Source organism: Carcharhinus amblyrhynchos, chromosome 6, assembly GCF_965287045.1.
Source record: "Carcharhinus amblyrhynchos chromosome 6, sCarAmb.v2.hapA, whole genome shotgun sequence".
In the NCBI taxonomy this organism is placed as follows: Eukaryota; Metazoa; Chordata; class Chondrichthyes; order Carcharhiniformes; family Carcharhinidae; genus Carcharhinus; species Carcharhinus amblyrhynchos.
The window spans coordinates 118,704,865-118,729,786 of record NC_137329.1 but is presented as its reverse complement, the minus strand read 5'-3'; the positions used below and the strand labels follow the sequence as shown (position 1 = coordinate 118,729,786).

The 24,922-nt window shown below is 45.1% G+C and overlaps 1 protein-coding gene across 1 annotated transcript in view; it reads right to left on the bottom strand.

Moving 5' to 3' along the window:
* Positions 1-479: 479 nt before the first annotated feature.
* tbk1 (TANK-binding kinase 1) overlaps positions 480-24,922 on the bottom strand; it is a 44,472-nt gene continuing 20,029 nt past the window's right edge. The window contains exons 8-21 of the mRNA XM_080191299.1: positions 24,060-24,239; positions 22,553-22,749; positions 20,434-20,492; positions 20,224-20,315; positions 18,678-18,779; positions 15,799-15,877; positions 14,943-15,064; positions 14,765-14,841; positions 13,829-13,868; positions 7,913-8,014; positions 6,797-6,893; positions 5,487-5,596; positions 4,146-4,217; positions 480-2,570 (exon numbers count right to left, since the gene is read on the bottom strand). Of these exons, the coding sequence (XP_080047425.1) occupies positions 2,519-2,570; positions 4,146-4,217; positions 5,487-5,596; positions 6,797-6,893; positions 7,913-8,014; positions 13,829-13,868; positions 14,765-14,841; positions 14,943-15,064; positions 15,799-15,877; positions 18,678-18,779; positions 20,224-20,315; positions 20,434-20,492; positions 22,553-22,749; positions 24,060-24,239 (1,381 nt within the window). The 3' untranslated portion in view covers positions 480-2,518. The remainder of the gene's footprint in view (positions 2,571-4,145; positions 4,218-5,486; positions 5,597-6,796; positions 6,894-7,912; positions 8,015-13,828; positions 13,869-14,764; positions 14,842-14,942; positions 15,065-15,798; positions 15,878-18,677; positions 18,780-20,223; positions 20,316-20,433; positions 20,493-22,552; positions 22,750-24,059; positions 24,240-24,922) is intronic.

Below are 24,922 nucleotides of genomic sequence, written 5' to 3'. Positions count from 1 at the left end.
AAGGGGCAGCGCTCCAAAACCTGTTGGACTTTAACCTGGTGTTGTGAGGCTTCTTACTAGAATGACAAGGGCAGCAGGCATATAAAAATATCACCATCTACTAGTTCCCCTCTAAGTCACTGATCGTCCCGATGGGGAAATATGTCGCTGTTGCTTCAGTCGTGGGTCAAAATCCTGCAACTTCCTTCCTAACTGTGCTACAGATGTACCTACACCAGATGGATTACAAACAAGAAGGCAGCTCACCACCACCTTCTTAATGGCAATTAGGGATGGACAACAAAAGCTGGCCTTGCCAGTGACATTCACATCCCGTGAACAAACGTAAACTCTATGTCTCTGTAATTCCTTGCTCCTGGAAATATTTCAGCAAATCTCTTCTGAAACCACCCCGCCACCCTTCCACAGCCATCTTAAAGTACGGTGTCTACACGATTCCATCTGGAGCAAACTAGCAAAAAAAAACCACGACACAGAGGTGCGACAACAGGAAGATTTAGTAGACAGATGGTAGACACAGATATAAGATTTTCACTCTATTAGAGATGGCTTCCAAACATACGGCATACAATTAGACATAACAGATTGTTAAACCAAGGGGTTTCAGTACTTTATTGAAAGTAAAACCCTGATTCATTCTGCAGTTCTTAACTGTATCACAAGAGATGTGTGTGTTTCCAGGTCAAAAATATTTCATATTTGCGATAGCATTTAGTCCAGTCAGCATTAGAATACCTTTGGTCAACTTATCCAGGCAGCATTTTACCTCACAAACAAAATTATCAAATGTATTCTTGATTATAACAGTTTGAAAATATAATTCTTTTTGGTAATTTACAGATAATATAGGAAACACTTCAATTTCACTGTCCTAGTCCATTAGGAGTGCAACTTGATTATAAGGATGTGACTAGGCAGTGTGTCAAGAATGTGAGAATTAATAATATAGTTATAAGCACATGGCATCACGAAGATCACCCCATGAGAAGAAACTTACAAGAGCAGGGCAAAGGCTGGGAATTCTGCAGCACCTAGCTCACCTCCTGACTCCCCAGAGCCTGATCACCATCTGCCACGGCACAAGTCAGGAGTGTGATGGAATACTCCCCACTTGCATGGATGGGTGCAGCTCCAACAACACTCAACAAGCTCGACACCACCCAGAATAAAGCAGCTCCTCTTGACTGGCACCTCATCTGCCACTTTAAACATACACCCCTCCCCTTGGTCAGCGGCAACCGGGTGCACCAAGTCGGAGTAGTCTTGGAGCAACTTGCCAAGGATCTTTTGATGGTACCTTTCAGACCCATCATCTCTACCACCTGGGAGAACAGGGGCAACAAGTGCATGGGAACGCCGCTACCCACAAGCTCCCCATCAAGAGACAAACCCGAATTTGGGAACTTTTGCCATTTCTTCACTTGGTGTTGGTTCAAAATTCCAGAATCCCTCCCTCAGGGCACTGCAGGAGTGACATTTGGATTTCAGAAAGGCAGCTCACTACCACCTTCTCAAGGGCAACAGGGGATGGCCAATCAAGGCCAGTCTTAGCAGTGACACTCACATTCCATTAACTAATTTAAAAAAAAGCCGAACTGCTTCCCATAAAATAAAATTTCCTCATCTTCCATCTGCACTGGCCGTTCTATTCAATAGAAGATGTAAAAGTTAAGTTATGCATACAATATACAATATATACAAATAAGAGGGGGCTGTATTCACATTCTTTACAAAGGCACAATCAGCCTTTAGCTTCCACTGATCTCGTCCAATTATTTGGGTTTTAATGTGTAGATAGCAATAGGGGGTAACAACTGCTTCAATGTGGGTTCACAGCTGAAGTTAAAAACTGGGGAAACACATGGCAAAGGCCAAGGCAACACCCACATTAAACTGTTTGGCGAATCAAAGGCCAACTTTGTGACAAGTGATACCCAGCTAAGGATGGAAGGTGAACGTGAGCAGCTGGTGAGTCACCCTCACCATGCCCACTTGCTGTTGCTACACCCCATCCTTCTGAGGGTTAAAACCTTCCTGAAATATACCCTCACGCTTCTGATCAGTATTCTCAACTCTCCCTCCCGACTCCCATTGGCTCTGACTTCCAGATTGACACACATTGGGCCACTTAGCTGCATCAGGCGCTAAATAAATGTAAGCAGCTGTCATGAATTGGAGTAAAGGACACGTTACCATAAACAGATTTGTTTTGACATTGTTAACGTGTAGAGCACACCCTGCAGAATAAATACATGTGGGAATGAGAGTGTGTTACAGGACTTTGCCATTGTTCAACTGACATGGCTGGCGAGGTTTGGGGAGGGGAATTACACCAGGAAAGTAGAGAGAAAGGAGGAAAAGAAACTACCCTGAGATTTCCAGTTTTCCTTTCATATACATTTCAGTCTTAACTTTCACAGTTTTACAAAAGAAAAAGATTTAGAGCAGGGTTTGCTCGGATTAATAACTGGGAGGAACGGTGGCGTTTGCTGAACAGTATGGGACTGCCCGCTCCTGCTCAGAGGTGATCGGCATTCTGAATTCCTCCATCCACTGTCAAAGCTCCAAACCTGTTGGAAACAAGTTAGGATTATTTATTAGTCACAAGTAGGCTTCATTAACACAGCAATGAAGTTACTGTGAAACTCATCCCAGAGAATCTCTTTGAGGTGGGGAGATGGGAGTCTCTTCTCATGAAGCATAAATTGTTGTTCCCTTTACATTTGGTATTCTTGCGAATTGTTCTGATGAGTGCAAGAGGAAAAACTTCAACAACATGTCATTTTTCAGCAATACTCAGTGCTATCAAATGACTACTTGCAAGTTTGACAGTATATAAAAAAAACATTCTCCTAATTGGATAGAAACCCTACAGTACAGAAGAAAGCCATTCGGCCCATCGAGTCTGCACTGACAATAATCCCACCCAGGCCATATCTCAGATACCCCACTAATCCCTTTAACCTACGCATCCCAGGGGCAATTTAGCATGGCCAACCAACCTAACCCGCACATCTTTGGACTGTGGGAGGAAACCTGAGCACCTGGAGGAAACCCACACAGATACAGGGAGAATGTGCAGATCTGTACCGACAGTGACCTAAGCCAGGAATCAAACCCGGGTCCCTGGAGCTGTGAAGCAGCTAACCACTTTGCTGCCCCAATTGAGAAACTTATTTTGGAGCAATTAAATGTGTAACTCCTGGAGGGTTACTAAAAAGTTTTTCTTAATTAAATTTACAAAGGATTAATTTTTGGGCAACTACTGAAGGGGCAAATGTTGAAAATTACCCAAAGGGTTATTTTGCTGTTTTGTTATAGGGCTAATTCATTTTCATAATTGACGTATTCATGCGTCAATAAAACTTTTATTTTTAACACAACTGCTGCCAAAGAAAGATAATAGATTCGCTGCTAAACTTCGGATTCTGCAGTTATCAAACCCATAGAATCCTACAGTGCAGCAGAGCGAGGCCAATCGGTCTATCGAGTCTGCACCAATCACAATCCCAACCAGGCCCTTTCTCCACAACCCAATGCAGTTACCCTAGCTGGTCCCCCTGACCTAAGGGCAATCTCGCCTCACCAATCCACCTAACCTGCACATCTTTGGACTGTGGGAGGAAACCGGATCACCCGGAGGAAACACACGCAGACACGGGGAGAATGTGTAGATTCCGCACGGATAGTGACCCAGGAATCGAACCCGGGTCCCTGGCGCTGTGGGACAGCAGTGCTAACCACTGTGCCGTCCACAGGTGGGATTTCTTTTTTTTCAAATCTAGACACACATTCCTTCCATGCATCCACATTCCAAATGGATTAGCAATGAAAGAATTAGTTCTGATGATTTCAAAGGTTTGGAGCATGGGTTTGGAGTGCCTTGGGGTGCTGTGGTGCACTAATTTTTAATAACTGGTGCATTTGAACTGTCTGCTGTTTGTGGGAGCTTGCTGTGCACAAAATGGCTGCTGACTTTCCAACATTCTAACAGCGGCTACACTTGGGAAGAGTGACCAGCTGTGTAGCGCTTTGGTGTGTCCTGAAGCTGGGCTTTCCACTTGTGGTTATTTCTCCCACTGCACTGTAACTTCATGTGGCGGGGGTGGGGATTTACAGGGTTACCAAATGAAGGCTCCATTTACCTCTCCAGGATGTGATTATTCTCGGCAAGCTCCTTCACGACTCCCTCCATTTCTTCCTTCAGTTTCTTCATTCTGCAGAAAGATTTAAATCGTGCATTTTGAAGAGGAAGAACATCTTATCCTTTTCCAGTCCACTTACAATCCCAAACTCCATTTCAAATCACAACACGGAAACTCAAAGCAATGTTTGTCACTTTGCAAAGTAAAGGAAACGTGGCGTAACTTTCAGAGAATCACAGAATCCCTACAGCGAGGGAGGCCATTCAGCCTATTGAGCCTGCACCAACAACAATCCCATTGGGCCCTATCCCCATAAACCCACGTATTTACCCTAGCTAGTCCCCCCGGTTACAACTTAGCACAGCCAATTCACCTAACCTGCACATCTTTGGAGTATTGGAGGAAACCGAAGCACCCAGAGGAAACCCACACAGACGCGGAGAGAACATGCAGACGCCACACAGACAGACACCCAAGGCTGAGTTCCTGGTGATGTGAGGCTGCACTGCTAACCATGGTGCCACATTCAGCATCCAAAAAACTCCAGAATCGTCTTATTTTATAAAGGGATATTCATCTCTGAGACTACAACGTGGCTCATTATCTAAATTAAGCTGCCTTCCGCACACCATTAGACGGTGCAGAGCTCCAGGATAGGAAATTCGAAGGGTTTTTTTCAGAGATTTATGCTCTATATTAGCTTCCTTCCCCAGAGTACATACAATGTTATGTAATTTCTGTTATTTATGACCAGGTTGGTTAAATATTTAAAGCAAAGGCAGAAGGAAGATTTCACTCTTGGGCCACTTATACCCAGTCCCTTAACGAATGTAATTTCTCGTGTTGGTCACGTTTGCCCAGCGTGTGCTGATCACCTGCCGAATTGTTTTTATTCCACTACACACGCGCTGCTCAAGCAGGACACTTTTCTCCCACCTTGTTTCTCTCATTAAGCCACGTTCCAAATCATATTCAGGAGATGAATCAAACAGCTAAGAACTAAGAAAATTTCAGCACAGGAACAGGCCCTTCGGCCCTCCAAGCCTGCACCGACTGAACCCTACTCTTCCAGGAACCATACCCCTCTATTCCCATCCTATTCACGTATTTGTCCAGACCCCCCCTTAAAAGTCACTACCGTATCCACTTCCACTACCTCGCCCAGAAGTGAGTTCCAGGCACTCACCACCCTCTGTTTAAAAACTTGCCTTGTACATCTCCTTTAAAGTTTATTTATTAGTCACCAGTAAAACTTACTCCAACACGGCAATGAAGTTACTGCGACATTCCCCTAGTCGCCACACTCCGGAGTGTGACTGATATCATTGCAAAAATATTTACCCAATGGTCATTTCCATCAAAGTATTCTGACTCGGGTAAGCCAGCGACTCCGCAGGTTTCCAATCACTAGACGTTGCCATTAATGCTTTCTGAGGCAGCAGCTCCTGTAGCTATGAGGACAAAATGGGAGGGCGAGAGAGGGAGGGCGAGAGAGGGAGGGCGAGAGAGGGAGGGCGAGAGAGGGAGGGCGAGAGAGGGAGGGCGAGAGAGGGAGGGCGAGAGAGGGAGGGCGAGAGAGGGAGGGCGAGAGAGGGAGGGAGGGTGAGAAAGGGGTGGGGGGGGGAAGAGGAAGAGAGAAATGTTAATTGTAATTAATCACAAATGTTTTTGTATGACTCAACCCCACCACAAACAAATAGGGAGAAATTAAATTGGGGTAAGGTACTATGGTCAAGAAGCTCGAGGGTATAAGCATGCAGTTCGGACATGATAAGGAATAGGGTTATTTGCTGAAAGAACACCCAGCCTCCAGCCTAGTCTGATACTGAGTGGCCAAAGGCTGCTGGATGTATTCTTGAAATGGTCTTTAATTTCCCATTGGTGACCCAATATGATTATCCTTTCAGCTCCCTGCCTTCCCGCACCAACTGAAAAGGAAACACAGTCTTCATCAGCAAAGCTGACGGCCAGTCAAACATCTTCATTCTCCTTCAATAAATTGAAATGCTCCAGGAAACAAGCGAGGAAGCTACAATCTTTTGTGATGTCCCTCGTGATTTTTCTTCCAGATTTGTTTGCCGGAATTTAGTTTCCGATTCCCGCGGGACAATCCTGGAGGACTGGTAACATTGACTCCAGGGTGCACTCTGGGTCTCCTGGGAAGTGGCCCAGCAAGCCACAAAAACCAAGCAAGTCAGTCAAGCACAAGCCAAGAAGAAACATCACCATTCTCCGAGAGCAACAAACTCATCAGAATCACCCATGTCATAGAATCCCTACTGTGCAGGAGGCGGCCACTGGGCCCATCGAGTCTGCACCGACCATAATCCCACCCAAGTCTCATTCCCATAATCCTACATGCTTACTCTGTTGATCCCCCTGACACTAAGGGGCAATTTAGCACGGCCAATCAACCTAACCTGCGCATCTTTCAGAGTGTGGGAGGAAGCAAGAGCACTTCGAAGAAACCCACGCAGACACGGGGAGAACGTGCAAACTCCACACAGACAGTGACCCGAGACTGGAATCGAACCCGGGTCCCTGGCACTGTGAGGTAGCGGTGCTAATCACTGGGCCACCCTGTCATCTATTGACTGGAAATTGATTAAAAGAAACTGTTGCTTATTTTCGCAGGATCCAAACAGCTATACCTTTTTGATATGTTCCTGGTACGTGAATACTTCCTGTTCAATGTTTACAAACTGATTGGCAACACTCTGCACTTGCTTTCTCAGAAAATGCATTGTCCTGTGGAAGAAGCAGACCTCATTTCAGCCAGTTCATTACACTGTCACACAACTACAGCAAACATTACCATTAGATTATTATAAGGCTCTTGCAATTACATAGAGTAAGCAACAATGCTCAGGATACACAACCATAGCAGCAACGTGCATTTAGATAGCATTTTCAACATAATAATACACTGCGAGGCATTACTGCAGTATCACAAGCAGCATGCAGATGATCAAATGCCTATTTATTTATTACTAACAAGTAAGGCTTACATTAACACTGCAATGAATACTGTGAAAATCCCCTAGTCGCCACAGTCCAGTGCCTGTTCGGGTACATTGAGGGAAAATTTAGCATGGCCAATTTTCCTAACCAGCACATCTTCAGACTGTGGGAGGAAGTCAGAGAACCCAGAGGAAACCCATGCAGACATGGGGAGAACACACAAACTCCACACAGACAGTGACCCAAGCCAGGAATCGAACCCAGGTCCCTGACATTGTGAGGCAGCAGTGCTAACTGTAGGTCAAAGGGGTAGGTTTTAAGGAACAATTTTAAAATCAGGGAGGAGAATCCCTCCTTGAAGGAGCAGAGGAGGCAATTTGGCCTGTGCTGACAACAACCCCACCCAGGTCCTATCCCCATAACCTCACGTATTTATCCTGCTAACAAACCCCCCTTGACACTAAGGGGCAATTTAGCATGGTCAATCCACCTAACCAGCTCACCTTTGGACTGTGGGAGGAAACCCACACAGACCTGGGGAGAATGTGCAGCCTCTGCACAGACAGTTACCCAAGGCCAGAATTGAACCCGGATCCCTGGCACTGTGAGGCAGCAGTGCTGACCACCGTGCCAGCAGCTGGCCTTTTCATATTTGTCATGCTCCATTGCTATGCTGACTTGTGGACGGTGAGTGTCAATTGTTGATGTACTTTAGTCACAGTCATAGCAATAGGCTCAAGTTGTCAAATGATAATTTCAAAATGTACTAAAATTCTCAATCAAGTTTTTAAAAAATCAGAACTCACTTCATCCAGTCGCCTGCCACTTCAAGAAACGATTGATATTTTGCCACACATTCGTCTTTGAACAAGGATATTGCTTTGGATGCATGGAGCCACATCTTCTGCCTAAAATTATAAAATACCATTCTGAGATGTTAACATGTTCAAGGGCGACAAGTATCGTTGGAAATAATATTTTTAGGGCACTTTAAAGCTTAACTGTGGTATTGTGCAGTTCAGGGACAATGAATATTGACTGCAACGATCCTTGCAATATCAGTAGGTTGGACTGCATTCAGTAAATGTGCCATTACACAAAGAGCCAGATTAAGGCTTTCCTTTATACCATCGTACTCTGCTGTAATGGGCATTTAGCGCTTGTGAAACAAAGCAAGGGACATTCAACAGCAATTACTCACACAATATCACATTACTAAGCTCTAATAATGGCATCATTGCTATAACAGCACGCCTATTTATGCTGATTTTTCAGCTCCCTCATGCTGGTATATAGGCAGTTGTAGCACCTGCTACAAGATCACCAGCTCTCATTAATGGAAAATAAATATTAAAATAAGGGGAAGAAATAACCAACAGTTTAGAGTACTTGGGTGCATTACACTACCTGGTTCTATAATCATACAATCTCTAAAGTGCAGAATAAGGCCATTTGGCTTATCGAGTTTGTACCAACCACAATCCTACCCAGGCCCTATTCCCGTAACCCCACGTATCTACTCTCCAGTCCCCCTGACACTAGGATCAATTTAGCATGGCACATCTTTGGCGTGTGGGAGGAAACCGGAGCACCCAGAGGAAACCCACGCAGACACAGGGAGAATGTGCAAACTCCATGCGGACAGTCGCCTGAGGCTGGAATTGAATCTGAGACTCTGGCGCGGTGAGGCAGCAGTGCTAACCATTTGCCCAAAAATCAAAGTCGAGAATGTGGGCATCGATCACATTCGTGGGTTTCCTCTGAGTGGTCCAGTTTCGTCCCACTGTCCAAAGATGTGCAGGTTAGATTGATTGGCCACAGTAAATTGTCCCTTAGTGCCATAGAGATTAGCAGGGTAAATATATGGGGTTATGGGAATTAGGGCCTGGGTGGGACTGTTGTCAGCATGGGCATGATGGGCTGAATGGCCTCCTTCTGCACAGTAAGATATCTGACAACACCAAGTTTAAGTCCAACCGATTTATTTGATAGTAAACTCACAAGCTTTTGGGATTTGCCCCTTCGTCATGTGAATGGAGAGTTCTGGCCTCAGCCAGAGCATATAACAGCATAGTTTACAGATTACTGGTTCTAATCAGTTTGGAACAAGGGACGGATGGCCAATGTGATGGTGACCTTGCCAGTGACGTGCAAACCCCATGAATGAATAATATAAAGCTGGCTGCAGTGTCAGGGGCAATCAGGCCAGAGGTGTTGCTGGCCCACAAGAGAGTAAGTCAATTGTCCATCCAATCATTTCAGCATTTGGAAAATCGGGATGGCTTCCTTGACCGCACTGGCGATACAATAGGTCTGGGAACAGAAACTCGGATCCACAGCAGGATCTGAACAAACACTGTGACCGATACAAAGTCATTGCTAATTATCCTACTGCAATACTTTTCTTTATAAAGTCACTCTCTTGTAAGCTCATTAAGAAGTCTCACAACATCAGGTTAAAGTCCAACAGGTTTATTTGGAATCACAAGCTTTTGGAATGCTGCTCCTTCATCACGTGAGTGGCTCACCTGAGGAAGGAGCAGCGCTGCAAAAACTCGTGATTCCAAATCTACCTGCTGGACTTTAACCTGAGATTTCTTACTGTGCCCATCCCAGCCCAATGCCGGCATCTCCACATCATGGCTCTTGTAAGCTGGCAGCAATGATCATGTTTCCTGTGCAGAGACTGTCCTGCATTCTAACTGTAAGAAGTCTCACAACACCAGGTTAAAGTCCAACAAGTTTATTTAGTAGAAAACGCCACAAGCTTTCGGGCCTTCGTCAGGTGAGTGGAGAGTTCTGATCACATAAAGGCACACACAGTTTACAGAATACTGATTAAAATGCGAGTCTTTACAGCTAGTCAGCTAATCAAATCTTAAAGATGCAGACAATGTGAGTGGAGATAGCATTCAGCATAGGTTAAAGAGATGTGTACTGTCTCCAGACAAGACAGTAAGTCCTGTTCACATCATGACTGCAATCTAACCACCAGCATAGATAATGTGGTTTCTGAATTGAGTCTTGTGCACGCTCTGATGGAAACACTGCCTTGTGCTCATTAACCCAACATCACTCTGAAGGAAAACAGAAAATGCTGGGTAACCTCAGCAGCTCTGACAGCATCAATGGGGGAGTCAAGCCAATGTTTCAAGTCTAGATGGCTCTTTGATGTACTGAAGGGCCTGATGGTCATGGGCAGGCTTATACAAGCATCAAGTAGACACCTTCGTACATTCAGGGGAAGGAGGGATGAATTAAACATTTGTCTTGTGTACCTGGCGGTGGGACATTTTGTTGGCAGAGAAGGTTGAGGGGGAGACCTGCCTGAGGTGTACAAAACTAAGAGGCACTGAGAGTAGATAGGAAGAAAAAAAGCAGATGCTGGAATCTGAAACAAAGAACAGAAAATCCTGGAAAAATCTCAGCAGGTCTGACAGCATCAGTGGAGAGAATAAAGCCAACGTTTCAAGAATGGAAGATCTCTGATGAAGGGTCATCCAGGTTCGAAACACTGGCTCCATTCACTCTCCACAGTTGCTGTCAGACCTGCCGAGATTTTGCAGCATTTTCTGTAGATAGGAAAAAACATTTCTCCCAAATAGAGAGGTCAATAATCAGGGGAAATATAGATTTAAGGCACTGGAGATTTAGTGGGGATTTGAGGAAAGGTTTTGTCGCCCAGAGTGCGGTGGGAGTTTGGAAGTCTCTGCCCTCATAACATTTAAGAAGCATTTAGATGAGCACTTGAAAGACCGTAGAATATAAGGCCACGGACCAAGTGCTGGAAAACGGGATTAGGATATTTAGATTCTTGATGGCCGGCAAGATGGGCTGAATGGCCTCTCTTCGTGCTGTAAAACTCTATCAGCCTTATTTCACGGCCTCATTTGGGTGAGACCGGAAATTCCTGCCTGAGGTTAAAGGAAAATTCCATTGTTGGGGCCTCACCCACTCCAATTCTGGGCGGGTGAGGTGGTAGAGGTCCGGTTTATGACTCTACAATAAGGAAGAAGCAAGTCGGACTCTTGGAAAACGAGGATGTTCATTGCTCCTGGATATTCACTTTAGGGGCGGCACGATGGCACAGTGGTTAGCACTGCTGCCTCACAATGCCACGGACACGGGTTTGATTCCGGCCTCGGGTGATTTGCGCAGAGTCTGCACGTTCTCCCCGCGTCTGCGTGGGTTTCCTCTGCGTGCTCCGGTTTCCTCCCTCAGTCCAAAGATGTGCAGATTAGGTTGATTGACCATGATAAATTAACCCTAGTGTCAGGGGGATTGGCAGGGGTAAATACGAGAAGTTCACATGAATAGAGCCTGGGTGGGATGGTGGTTGGGCCAGGCTTGACGCGCCGAATGGCCTCCCTTCTCCACTGTAGGGAGTCTATGACTCCTGAAACTAAAGAAGTGCAGGGAAAAAGAGAAATCAGACTTGCAGATGGACAGAGGAGTTATACAGGCTGGTCTGTGTGGTTCCAGACCGATTGGGCAGGGGACAGTTAGGTGAGGCAGTAGCTAATGGCTGTTGGGAATCTTCATGTTTTAACTGTCAGGTTGCAATATTGCTTTGGATCAACCCTGACCAATCCGGAACAGAAACCGAAAGCAAACTATTGCAGGTGCTGGAAGTCTGAAGAAAGAATAGGAAATGCTGGCAAACGCTCAGCAAGTTAACAGCCCTGAGCCTTTTCTGTTTTGGTTTAAGGAACACTGATAAGGCTGCTTACACTCCGTACATGTTTACCATTTGCTTCAATCAGAGGAAGTCTCCCCTTTCCTTTCAGCAGTCTCAGGCGGTTTGACCTTTAAAAACATTACAATCACATTTCTAATCTCACGAGCTTTAGCCAGGGCCTCACTGCCAAAAGATAAGATGCAGCCTGAGCATTCTGAAGCAAAGGTGGGGCTTCAGTTGAGGGGTCAGCGCTGCTACCTCACAGCGCCAGGATCCAGGTTCAATGCCAGCCTCACTGTGTGGAGGCTGCACATTCTCCCCCAGTCCAGGGTGGGTGGATAAATATGGGGGCGGTTATGGGAATAGGGCCCTGGGTGGGATTCTGGCTCAGTGCAGACTCAATGGGCCGATTCTGCATTGTAGGGATTCTATGATTCTGTGATAAAGAAATATAACATTTTACACTCCAGCTTCAGGACTCTAACTTAGCAAAGCTCGCTCAATCTGTGATTGCACTGCGTCAATCAGTCAGGCACTTTCGCCATTTCTAGATGGCTCTACAGTGGGGAGGGCAATGGCCTAGTGGTATTATCAGACGATTAATCCAGAAACTCAGCTAATGTTCTGGGGACTCGGGTTCGAATCCCATCACGACAGATGGTGAAATTTGAATTCAATAGAAAAAATAAATCTAAGAATCTACTGATGACCATTCTCGATTATTGGAAAAACCCATCTGGGTTCCTTCAGGGAAGGAAATCTGCCGTTCTTACCTAGTCTGGCCTACATGTGACTCCAAAGGCACAGCAATGTGGTTGACTCTCAACTACTCTCTGACCAAGGGCAACTAGGGATGGGCAATAAATGCTGGCCAGCCAGTGACCATGTCCCACAAATGAATAAAGAAAGTGATGACTAGCAGTACTGTCCCTTGAACAGAAAAAGCACTCCTAATTGCTCGCAAATAAGACAAGGCCATAAGATATGGAGCCGAATTAGGCCATTCAGCCCATCAAGTCTCCTCTGCCATTCAATCATGGCTGATACGATTCTCATCACCATTCTCTTGCCTTCTCCCCATAACCCTTGATCCCTTTATTGATCAAGAATCTATCCACCTGGAGTCAGGGGGGAGCGGCGCTCCAAAAGCTCGTGATTCCAGGTGGATCTGTTGGACTTTGGCCTGGTGTTGTGAGACTTATAACCGTGCCCACCCCAATCCAACGTCGGCATCTCCACATCATGGAACTCATTGCCGTAGAGGGCTGTGGAGGGCCAGGTCATTGAGTGTCCTTAAGATGAGACGGATAGATTCTTGATCAGAATCTACTGAGCTCTGGATAGCGCTCTGAAAGCTCGTGACCCCAAACAAAAGGCACAAGGCGATTTGGTAGATCTCTAAATTGTGTCAGTGTGATCATTTGTCAAGTCAAATGAGATGCTGCTCCACTACCCCTCCCCTCAAAACAAAAGGGCAGAGCAAACTGATTCACAGGAGATAGTATCTTTATATGGATGACCAGGTTTCTGAGCAGACTGCTCCTCGGTCTTCCGCGTTGCTCCACTAATTCAGTTGTTGCACGCACAGCACCGATCGAGAATCCAATCGACGAGTGCACGTCCAGAAGCAAGATGGAAATTCAGAGACATGCTGCCCACAATTTTCTAACCGTCAAAGGGTGAGAAAAATTTTGTATTCTTGACCCCCTTCCCAGATTCCCAACAACCACAGGTGGCTCCTCCTGGCAATTCGGATTTGGAAAATCAACCCCCTTGTGTGCACGTGTGTCACCTGAAGAAGGAGCAGGGCCCTGAAAGCTCGTAATCCCAAATAAACCTGTTGGACTTTAACCTGGTGTTGTGAGACTTCTTACTGTGCCCAGCCCAGTCCAACACCGGCATCTCCACGTCATGTGTCACACACGGCAGTAATTTTTTTGAAGATACTATTAACAAGTGTTTGTAACAAAACAATAGCAAATAGAAAACACAGCTCTTGGGACAAAAGCAATAAGAATCAATCCACCACATACTGAATACTTACTTATCAAATTTGTGAATCTGCTCCTCGTTGTACGGCAGCTCTGAAAGAGAAAGAGCATTTGACCATAAGACACAGGAGCAGAATTAGGCCGCTCAACCTATTGAGTCTGCTCCGCCATTCAATCATGATTGATATTTTTCTCATCCCCATTCTCCTGACCCCCTTTGGGATAATCTCATTCAAAATTTCCAAACTTGCTCACATATGGTGATACAGTGGTTAGCACTGCTGCTCACAGCACCAGGGACTGGAGTTTGATTCCCGGCTTGGGTCACTGTCTGCGCGGAGTATGCACATTCTCCCCATTTCTGTGTGGATTTCTTTTGGATGTTCCAGCTTCTTCCCACATTCCAAAGATGTGCAGGTTAGGTTGATCAGCCCTGATAAATTGACCCTTAGCGTCAGGGGGATTAGCAGAGTAAATATGTGGTGTTACGGTAACAGGGCCTAGGTGGGGTTGTGGTGGGGGCAGATTCAATGGGCTGAAGGGCCTCCTTCTGCATTGTAGGGATTCTAGATAATAAAGTCATCGTGCCCAGTGTTTCACTTGTGCAGCAGGATAACTGCAAAAACTCACTCCACAGCGTTATAAACTGAAAAAAGTCTTAAACTAGCATTGGGAGGTACAAGATTCTCATTCAGGCAACATCTGGGGAAGAGCTCGATTGAGAAAGTACTCACTTCTTGCTCTTCCCACATAAAGGAAGAATCCAGTTAACTCAACATCAAAATTTTTACCACCCAACCCCGCTGACTCCTAGATCTGGCCGCCATTAAACCCCTTATCTCAGAAAAGTAAAGGTATTGTACCCTTCCTCTTAAAGGCAAGATTTCGTAAAGGGCCGAACTCTTTAACTTGGAGATCAGGGGTCCGCCTTTGACTGTGGCTGAGCCCTCAGCCTTCAATGACTTGGTTTACAAAGTGTGTCTCCTTACTGTGCAATGCTTTATCCTGTTTGAATTGATGGTAGATCTCAGTTATCAAGTCCAGAAGTACCTGAAGCTTCTCAATACTGAAACAGGAAGAGATAATTTTATTTGAAGAGGATTGACGGCTCCTGCCAAAGTCAACAACAAAAAGAAGCAAGAAATGAGTCTGGAAATTTAAGCTCACTTCCTGTCTTCTGGATGTGTCCCTTTTTCATATGCCCATTGATCCGACAACTGGCTCCCAGGCAAAAAAGTACCTTCAATGTCCTTTAAGTCACGGTTTATGGATTCCAAAGAATCTGTTAACTACAAAGATAAAATTCTTTGAAACTGTAATGATTAGGGAGGGTCAATAAAACCTTTTATAATCCATTTCTGAAGGGAAGAAGTGGGAGCATTGCTGCTTCGGGTAAAACTTTGCACCCAGAGCAGACAAAAATCTACTCTGACCAATAGGGATGGCCTCTTGTATTATTGGCATCTTGTCTATTACTCCAGAAACTCAGCTAATGTTCTAGGAATCCGGGTTTGAATCCAATCATAGCACACGGTGGAATTTGAATTCACTAAAAAACGTCTGGGATTAAGCATCTACTGATGACCATGAAACCATTGTCGGAAAAACCCATCTGGTTCACTAATGTCCTTTAGGGAAGTAAATCTGCCATCCTTACCTGGTATGGGCCTACTTGTGATTCCAGAGCCACAGCAATGTGGCTGACTCTCAACTGTTCTCTGACCAAGGGCAACTAGGGATAGGCAATAAATGCTGATCATCCAACAATGTCCATATCCCACGAATGAATGAAAGAAAAGATATGCGAGCCTTAAAGTTCCAAATGCACTTATAAATTGAGTGGGCTAATGGGCAAGGGGCAACAACATAAAGGGAGCTACATAGAGAAAGCTCTCGGGAAACATTTATAAAAACAAACGAACTCAAGACTATTAAATTCAACTTAGTCTGGTCACATCTTAACTGACAAGCATTAAGAGTGAAAATGGCCGGTTATTGGATTTTCAGAAAACAATCTACTCACACGCAGGAGCTTGTTGTGAATTTCTGGAATTTCGTTCAGTTCTGACGATAGTGTGTTTGTCTGCAGCAAGCTGTTGTATCTGTCAAGATGTAAAAATCAAAAAGAAATGTTAGCACAGGAGATTTGATAGAGATGTTCAAAATCATGGGGGTGTCAGGACAGGGTAGATTGGGAGAAATCGTTCCCACTCGTAAAAGGATCAAGAACAAGTGGATGCGGATTTAAAGTGGTTTGCAAAAGAAGCAAACATGACGTGAGAAAGAAACCTTTATGCACGGCAAGTGGTCCGGGCCTGGAATGCACTGTCTGGAAGTGCAGTGGAGACAGGTTCAATTGAGGCATTAGATGATACACGGAATCCCTACAGTGCAGAAGGAGGCCACTTGGCTCATCAGGTCTGCACCGACCACAATACCACCCAAACCCTATTCCCGTAATCCCACATATTTACCCTGTTAATCCCCTGACATTCAGGGGCAATTTAGCATGGTCAATCAACCTAACCCGCATGAGTGTGGGAGGATACCGGAGCATCCGAAGGAAACCCACGCTGACACTGGGAGAACGTGCAGACTCCGTACAGGTAGTGACCCGAGGCCGGAATTGAACCCGGGTCTCCAGCGCTGTGAGCTAACTATCGTGCAGCCCCAATAGAAACAATGTGCAGGGATACGGGTAAATGGCAATAAGTCACCTAAGAACATAAGAAATAGGAGCAGGAGTAGGCCATCTAGCCCTTTGAGCCTGCCCCGCCGTTCAATAAGATCATGGCTGATCTGAAGTGGATCAGTTCCACTTTCCCGCTTTCTCCCCATAACCCTTAATTCCCTTGTCTATCAGAAACCTATCTACTAGTGACTTAAATATATTCAGCGAGGTAGCCTCCACCACTTCAACGGGCACAGAATTCCAGAGATTCACCACCCTAAGAGTGAAGAAGTTCCTCCTCAACTCCTGCTCCCCCCCGACCTCTAGAGGGCTGTGCCCTCTAGTCCTGCTATCCTTTCTAAGCGGGAAGAATCTCTCTCCCTCTACCCTATCTATCCTCTTCATTATCTTATACTTCTCTGTAAGATCCCCCCTCAGCCTTCTAAACTCCAATGAGTACAGATCCAGTCTATTCAGTCTCTCTTCATAGGCTAGCCCCCTCATCTCCAGTATCAGCCTAGTGAACCTTCTCTGCACTCCCTCCAAGGCCAATATATCCTTCCGCAAGTGCGGCGACCGAAACCGCACACAGTACTCCAGCTGCAGCCTCACCGGTACCCTGTACAGTTGCAGCAAGACCTCTCTGCTTTTATATTCTATCCCCCTCGCTATAAAGGCCAATATTCCATTCGCCACCTTGATCACCTGCTGCACCTGCAGACTGAGTTTTTGCAATTTGTGCACAAGGACTCCCAGGTCCCTCTGCACTGTAGCATGCTGTAGCTTTTCGCCTTTTAAATAATAATCCCTCCTACTATTATTTCTACCAAAGTCATGAAGCTCATTTGGAGAGCCGGTGCATACATGATGGGTCAAAGGCCCCCTGCTACATCATAACTATTCTGTGGTTCTGCAAGCACCTGTCTCAATCAAAGGTATTAAAACTGTGTTCGAGGAAGAGAGAATCCTGATAAGTATTCCGTCAGTAGCTTGAGCAGGTTTGAACTTAAAGCCAGAATTTCAAACTTTGATCCATTCATTTAACAACAGCTAATTTAGAAAACGTTAAGTTTCAGTTTCCTACTTTTTGAAAAAAAATACAAACGACAATCTTCCCTACAAGATGGTATAAATTTCACAATGTTTTAGAAACAGTTTTACTTCTCACCAAAGGGGATATTAGAAAAATAATTCACATATCTGGGTTGCATTCATATTGAAGTCAGAAGACACTGCAGTCAAAATCTCACAAATTCGAGATGTCTGGCTGGAAATAGTGTCTCAATTGTGTAGCGCCTCAACATAGATTCATGATAAAAAATAACATCCAACAGTCAATAGTCTAGTTAAAGCTTACCGGAAATGATGCAGACAGTGTATTTTTTTTAAATGTCAAACATACTTGGCCCAATTTTACAACTTAAGTGGGCAATTTTTCTTAATTGAAAAAAAAAACCTTTACATTTACATCTACTGGGAAACTGGGTGAAACAACAGGCTAGAATCAGCCTTTTACCTGATATTAGTATGATGCCACAGTGGTTAGCACTGCTGCCTCACAGCGTCAGGGACCTGGGTTCAATTCCAGCCTCAGGTGACAGCCGGTGTGGAGTTTTTGCATGTTCTCCCCATGTCTGCCTGGGTTTCCTCCCACAGTCCTTTTCCCCTTACCCCTGCATATTGTTTCTATTGGGGTAGCATGGTGGCACAGTGGTTAGCACTGCTGCCTCACAGCGCCAGGGACCTGGGCTCAATTCTGGCTTCAGGAGACTGTCGGTGTGGAGTTTTTGCACATTCTTCCCGTGTCTGCCTGGGTTTCCTCCTACAATCCTTTCTCCTATACCCTTGCACATTGTTTCTATTGGGGCAGCATGGTGGCACAGTGGTTAGTACTGCTGCCTCACATCACCAGGGACCTGGGTTCAATTCCAGTCTCGGGTCACTGCACATTCTTCCCATGTCTGTGCAGGTTAGGTGGATTGGACATGCTAAATTGCACCTTAGTCAGGAGGATTAACAGGGTGAATACAGAGGGCTATGGGGATGGGGCCCGGGTGGGACTGTCGTTGGTGCAGGCTTGATGGGCTGAATGGCCTCCTTCTGCCCTGTAGGGACTCTATGACTGGTTTCGAAGACTTCTCTGCTGATTTGAAGGGTCCGAAATGGAATGGGATCATGTGACACCAAATAAAGAGAATGTGGGTGATTACGAAGATGATGCTGATACTCACAGATTCCTGGCTCTCTCGACTGTAGCCATGCAGAAATTTAGCTTCAGGATCACTTCTGTCTTCTTGTGCAAAATTTCACGAAAACTCTCCTGGATGATGTGACTAGCAAAATGAATGCACAGGTTAGAATTCAACTGAGGCAGATTAGAGAGACACACACAACACAGAGTCATGAAACACACAAAACACACACATGCACAAGGTTATGGTTTGAGGATGAAGGGTAAACCTGCATAACTTGATTTCTGTATTCCAAGGGAATGACAGAGCAAAGTGCTGAAAACTATTGTTATAGTCAAATAAGTGCAGTTATCTAATGCACTATTCAATGGATTTAAATGCATTAGCAATCCGAGAGTCCATTGTTTACCACAGATCAGGGAGTGAGGTCAAAGCCATGATTTTCTTGCTCAGTTAATGCCTGGGATGAGTCTGTAATTCTGGCTTCTCACTGTTCAATTTACAACATTATTTTGTTCTAGGTGTTTCACTTTCTGCTCACATGCAGTGGCCACTGAACCCACAGCAGCTTGTATCTCCAAAGTGCTTCTCGTGTGAAAGGCACCTCTCAAAGGCCTCCCCGCAGTGATGATACAGAGTAAGAGGCACCAGAGGGGTTTGAGAAGAATGAAAGTAGGATCAAAGGTGAGGGTTGTAAGAAGACTTTGGACGTGGGGATAGGAGGGAGGAGGCGGAGAGGGCAGGAGATGGCGGAGCAGGCAGGAGACAGCGGAGGGGGCAGGAGGAGGCGGTACACAAAGCAGGAGGCCGAGGCAGAGCTGAAATGAAGGACGATTGTTGGGGAGAGGGGGTGGTGAGAAGAAAGAAGTGGGAATACTTTTAAGTTCAATTGAGGCATTCAATTGGTTAGCACTGCTGCCTCACAGCATCAGAGACCCAGGTTCAATTCCAGCCTCGGGCCACGGTCTGTGTGGAGTTTGCACATTCTCCCTGTTTACTCCGGGTGCTCCAGTTTCTTCCCAAACTCCAAAGATGTGCAAATTAGGTTGACTGGCCATGATAAATTGCCCCTCTGCATCAGGGAGATTAGCAGGGTAAATACATGGGGTTACGGGATAGGTTGGGTGGGATTGTTGTTGGTGCAGGCCTGATGGGCCAAATGGCCTCCGTCAGCACTGTAGGAATTCTATGATTGAAGAGAGAATTAGGTTATTCTCTGAAAAGGAAGAATGTGCAGGGGTATGTGGAGAAAGCAAGGGAGTGGCATGAGATTAAACGCACCTTCGGGGAAGCAGAACAGACATGACTGACTGATTGACCTCCTTCTGTGCTGTAACAAATCTGTGGAGTGCTGAACAGCCCACGTGTGTGGTAACTTGACCATAAAAAGGTAGTCAAACATGTTGTGATATTCAATCTTCTTGTAAGAGTATCGAATTGCAGTACAGCAAGGACTCAGGACTGCAGGCAGCTAGCTACACAGGTCCCTCATGGTGAAGACTATACATGCAAAAGCCTGTGCTACTGATGATGTGAAAAGGCAAATTTCTGTACATTTTTGTAAGAAGGAAAATAATTTACTTACATTAGCCACCGAACACCCTTCCGCACTAACTCCTGATAATGCAAGAGCGTGGAGGCTATTTTCTGTGCTTGACAGACAACTCCTGTAATAGTCTAGGACAGAATGCACAATATCCAGTTTGATATTTCCCCCAAATTTCTTGCAGAGTTTTAAAATGTTTGCAGGTTTCCTATTACAGTAGGAAAAAAAAAGAATCAAAATGGTCCTAACCTTTGTGCAGGACACATCAAGGTCCAAGTCGTAACGAGAATGCAACTTTGGAAGTGATGCTGCAATGTAAAACATAAATTTGTTTCAGTGCAATAGATGTCCACAGAGGAATACAGTTTATTATGTTTTATTAGTGTCCCAAGTAGGGTTACATTAACACTGCAATGCAGTTACTGTGAAAATTCCCTAGTCGCCACACTACGGCGCCTGTTCGGAAGAATTTAGCATAGCCAATGCACCTAACCAGGACATCTTTTGGATTGTGGGAGGAAACCGGAGCACCCGGTGGAAACCCACGCAGAGATGGGGAGAACGTGCAGACTCTGCACAGGCACAGTGACCCAAGGCCAGGAATCGAAACCAAGCTCCATGGGTCTGGTGCCAATTTATTTTCGTACGACAGGGACACACGGTTGCACTTACAGAAAACCACACTTCCCTTGGTCCAGCAGAGAGGTGCAGAGTGAACCAAACGCTGCACTGAAAGGAATGGACAGATCACGAAGGCTGACCCAAAGTTTGGTCAAAGGGATGGATTTAAGAGAGGGTGTTGAATGAAGTGGAGGAAGGTGGAAAGTGAGAAGAGAATTCCAGAGTGCAGGATCTATGTGGCTGAAAGCACAGTTGCTGATAGTGAGGCAAAGGAGATGAAAAAAGTGAAGTCAGAGGAACTAAGTTATTGCTCAAAATATAATTAAAAGCAATATAATCATTATAGAATAGAACTGAATCGCTACAGGCCATCAGGTCTGTACCGACAACAATCCCACCCAGGCCCTACCCCTCAAATTTACCCCACTAATCCCCGACACCAAAGGGCAATTTTAGCATGGCCAATCAACCTAACCCACACACCTTTGGGCTGTGGGAGGAAACCAGAGCATCCGGAGGAAACTCACGCAGACACAGGGAGAATGTGCAAACTCCACACAGTGAGCCTGAGGCTGGAATTGAACCTGGGTTCCTGGCACTGTGAGGCAGCTGTGCAAACCCCTGTGCCAACCCCTGTGCCAACCATGTAAAATGTCCATTTTGTCTCAGTGCTTGACGCATTATCCATTCTTAATTTTTCCTCCTCCTTTCAAATGGCCATTACATCACCACATTATGCTGTGCAAATATGGGGTGTATCGATAATATTCTGGATATATGATAACAGCAAGGGTTGCCCCATATGAATCAAACTACATTTCAGTACAATAGTTGGCAAATCATGTTGCAGTTATATAAAAAATTGGTTAGGCCGCATTTGGAGTACTTCATGGAGTTTTGTCACCACACCACCAGAAGGACGCGGAAGCTTTGAAGAGAGTACAAGGAAGGTTCAGCAGGATGTTGTCTGGTCTCGAGGCTGTTAACTATGAGGACAGGTGGAATAAACTCGGATTGTTGTCACTGGAAAGACAGAGGCTGAGGGGAGACCTGATAGAGGTCTACAAAATTATGAGAGGCACAGACAGGGTGGATAGTCAGAGGCTTCTTCCAAGCATAGAAGTGTCAATGACGTGGAAGGGACACAGGTTCAAGATGAGAGGGAGAAAGTTTGAGAGAGATGTGGAGGGGAAACTTTTCACACAGAGTAATGGGTGTCTGGAACGCACTGCCAGAGGTGGTGGTGGAAGCAGGCACATTAGCAACATTTAAGAGACATCCAGATGGGTACATGAATAGGAAGGGAATAGAGGGATACAGATCAAGTAAGGACAGAGGTTTTTTCAGTTTAGTTAGGGCATCATGATTGGTATGGGCTTGGACAGCTGAAGAGGCTGTTCCTGTGCCGTACTTTTCCTTTGTTCTATAACATATGTTGCATTAATATTTGGATGTAAATCTATTGTTTTTACAGACATGGCTTCTAACTGTGATAAACAAATTCATTCACTCTGCAGTTACAAGTTAGTATATTACAAATCTAGATCTTAGCAAATGAAATTTGGATTTAGTTCCCGGTTAACAATGGTTATGCATAAAAAGACAATCTAACACATTTCTGTATTTCATCCAAGCTGTTTTCAACCCAAAGCAGTTATGCCACATTTGTTCTTCTGGAACCCCTGAATTACAGAAGTTCTCATGAAAAGAAAACTGAGTGACATTCAAAACACTTCAATAAACGTACGTTCTTGGAAGATCAGTCCCACTTTATCCACAATCTCTCTGCTCACGAGTATCAGAGGGTTCTCTTCGGAGGTTCTGGGGAAATTGTGAGCGTGTACCTGTGGTTCAAACTCAATCCGTCTGCCTTCAAAGATGAATTCTTGCAGATGGGGCCTAACTGTCGTCTGTTTATAGACCAAGTCATAAAATACTGGCACTCTGAAAGGAAAGACAAAAGCAGAAATATAAACGCAGCTCAGCTCCGTGGAAGAAAAATTAAAACGAAACAATTACTTCATCAATTCTCCAGTCAGCTGGAGACAAATATATAAAATTGTCAAAGGATACTTTACAAATTCACACAATATGTGTGTGTATATGATGTGTACCGTAGATAGCAGCTCCACTAAATACCTGCCTATGCACATTTTATGGCTACAAGATTTCAGTTTCTCATGCAAATTCCATTATAAATGCAGACATTGCAATTTATCTGTACAGTTTAAATTTGTCCTTCTCTAATTAGACCTGCCCGACTGCTGTAGCATTGTGTTGAGTTGGTACAGCAGAGAAACCCGAACAAACTCTGTTACTTACACTGCTGCTAGCACAACTATTCACTATCCCCGTAACCCTTTACGTCGTTACTCAGAAATCTATCAATCTTTGCATTAAACATAACAGGAACATATAGCAACCAAAACTGCACAATCCCTCAGCTATGGCCTAATGAGCTCTTCACACAGTTCCATCATAACCATCCTGCTCTTATATTCTATGACTTGGCTAATAAAGGCGAGTATCCCATATGCCTTCTTAGCCACCTTATCAATCTACCTGTCCTGCGGTCTTCGGGATCTTTGGACATGCACCCCAAGGTCCTTCCGGTCATCTGTTCTGCCTAGTATCCTACCGTTCATTGCGTATGCCCTCAGTCCTCCCAAAATGCATCACCTCACACTTTTCCGGGTTGAAATATTGTTACTGCCACTTTAAAAAGCTCTTAAAAGGTGGTCATGTTTCTCAAACATATCAATTTAAACAGTGTAACATTATCCTAAGATGTTTTTGCTGGGGCGGTACGGCGGCACAGTGGTTAGTACTGCTGTCTCATAGCGCCAGGGACCCAGGTTCAAATCCCAGCTTGGGTCACTGTCTGTGTAGGTTTCCTTCGGATGCTCCCATTTCCTCTCGCAGTCCGAAAGACGTGCTGGTTAGGGTGCATTGGCCATGCTAAATTCTCCCTCAGGTACCTGAGCAGGCACCAGAGTGTGGCGACTAGGGAACTTTCACAGTAACTTCATTTCAGTGTGAATGTAAGCCTACTTGTGACGCTAATAAATAAACTTTAACTGGTGCTAATTCACAGCATGAATCCTCTCCAGCTTCGCAGGTACGGAATGAGGGAAAACTCTGATGACAGACTACACCGTGGCAACTTTCTCAGTCACCACTGGCAGACAGAGTTCCACAATTCAAAACGTGCTGAGTGTTATTGCAGAATGCTCACACTCTGACAGTATACATACGTGTTGTAGCTCTGAATGTAAATCTTGTGCAATGTGACTTGCTGCAGGGAGAAGACGTGAATCACCATCCTGTCCAAAACGTCATTGGTTTCTGCAAAAAACTGATCGAAGCTCCAGCACTTCTCCTGGTCAGTTTCAAGTATGTTTGCCAGGATGGGTGTTAACAGGGATTGCAGGCCTCTGTGGAGAGAAAGAGCAGGAAAATTACTTGCTTCTTCCAAACCAATTCCTTTCAAATAACAAAAAAAAAATGCTGGTATTTTCTATTCAGTTGCCAATGGGAATCAGACATTGAATGACATTGCAAGGCTGAGAAGTGGAGGGGGGAGAAAAAGCCCTCAATCATCTATTGAGAGAAGTGAGTTGCTGATAACAAAAGCTAACCCTTGCCCAGGTGTCTTAAAGAACAAAGGACAAAGAAAATTACAAAACAGGAATAGGCCCTTCAACCCTCCAAGTCTGCACCAGCCATGCTGCCCAACCGAACTAAAACCCCCTACCCTTCCAGGGATCATATCCCTCTATTCCCATCATATTCATGTATTTTTCAAGAGGCCCCTTAAAAGTCATTATCATATCTGCTTCCACTCCCTCCCCCCAGCAGCGAGTTCCAGGTACAACGACCCTCTGTGTAAAAAAACTTGCATCGTCTATCTCCTTTAAACCTTGCCCCCACCACCCCGCACCCTCCCCTACACCTTAAACCTATGCCCCCTAGTAACTGACTCTTCCACTCTGGGAAAAAGCTTCTGGCTATTTACTCTGACCATGTCCATTTCCTCTGAACACTTCCTCTGTTGCACGAACATATAATTTTGTTTCTTTTAGTGGTTTGTTCCTGGCAAGCCTGGTCTCTCATAGGG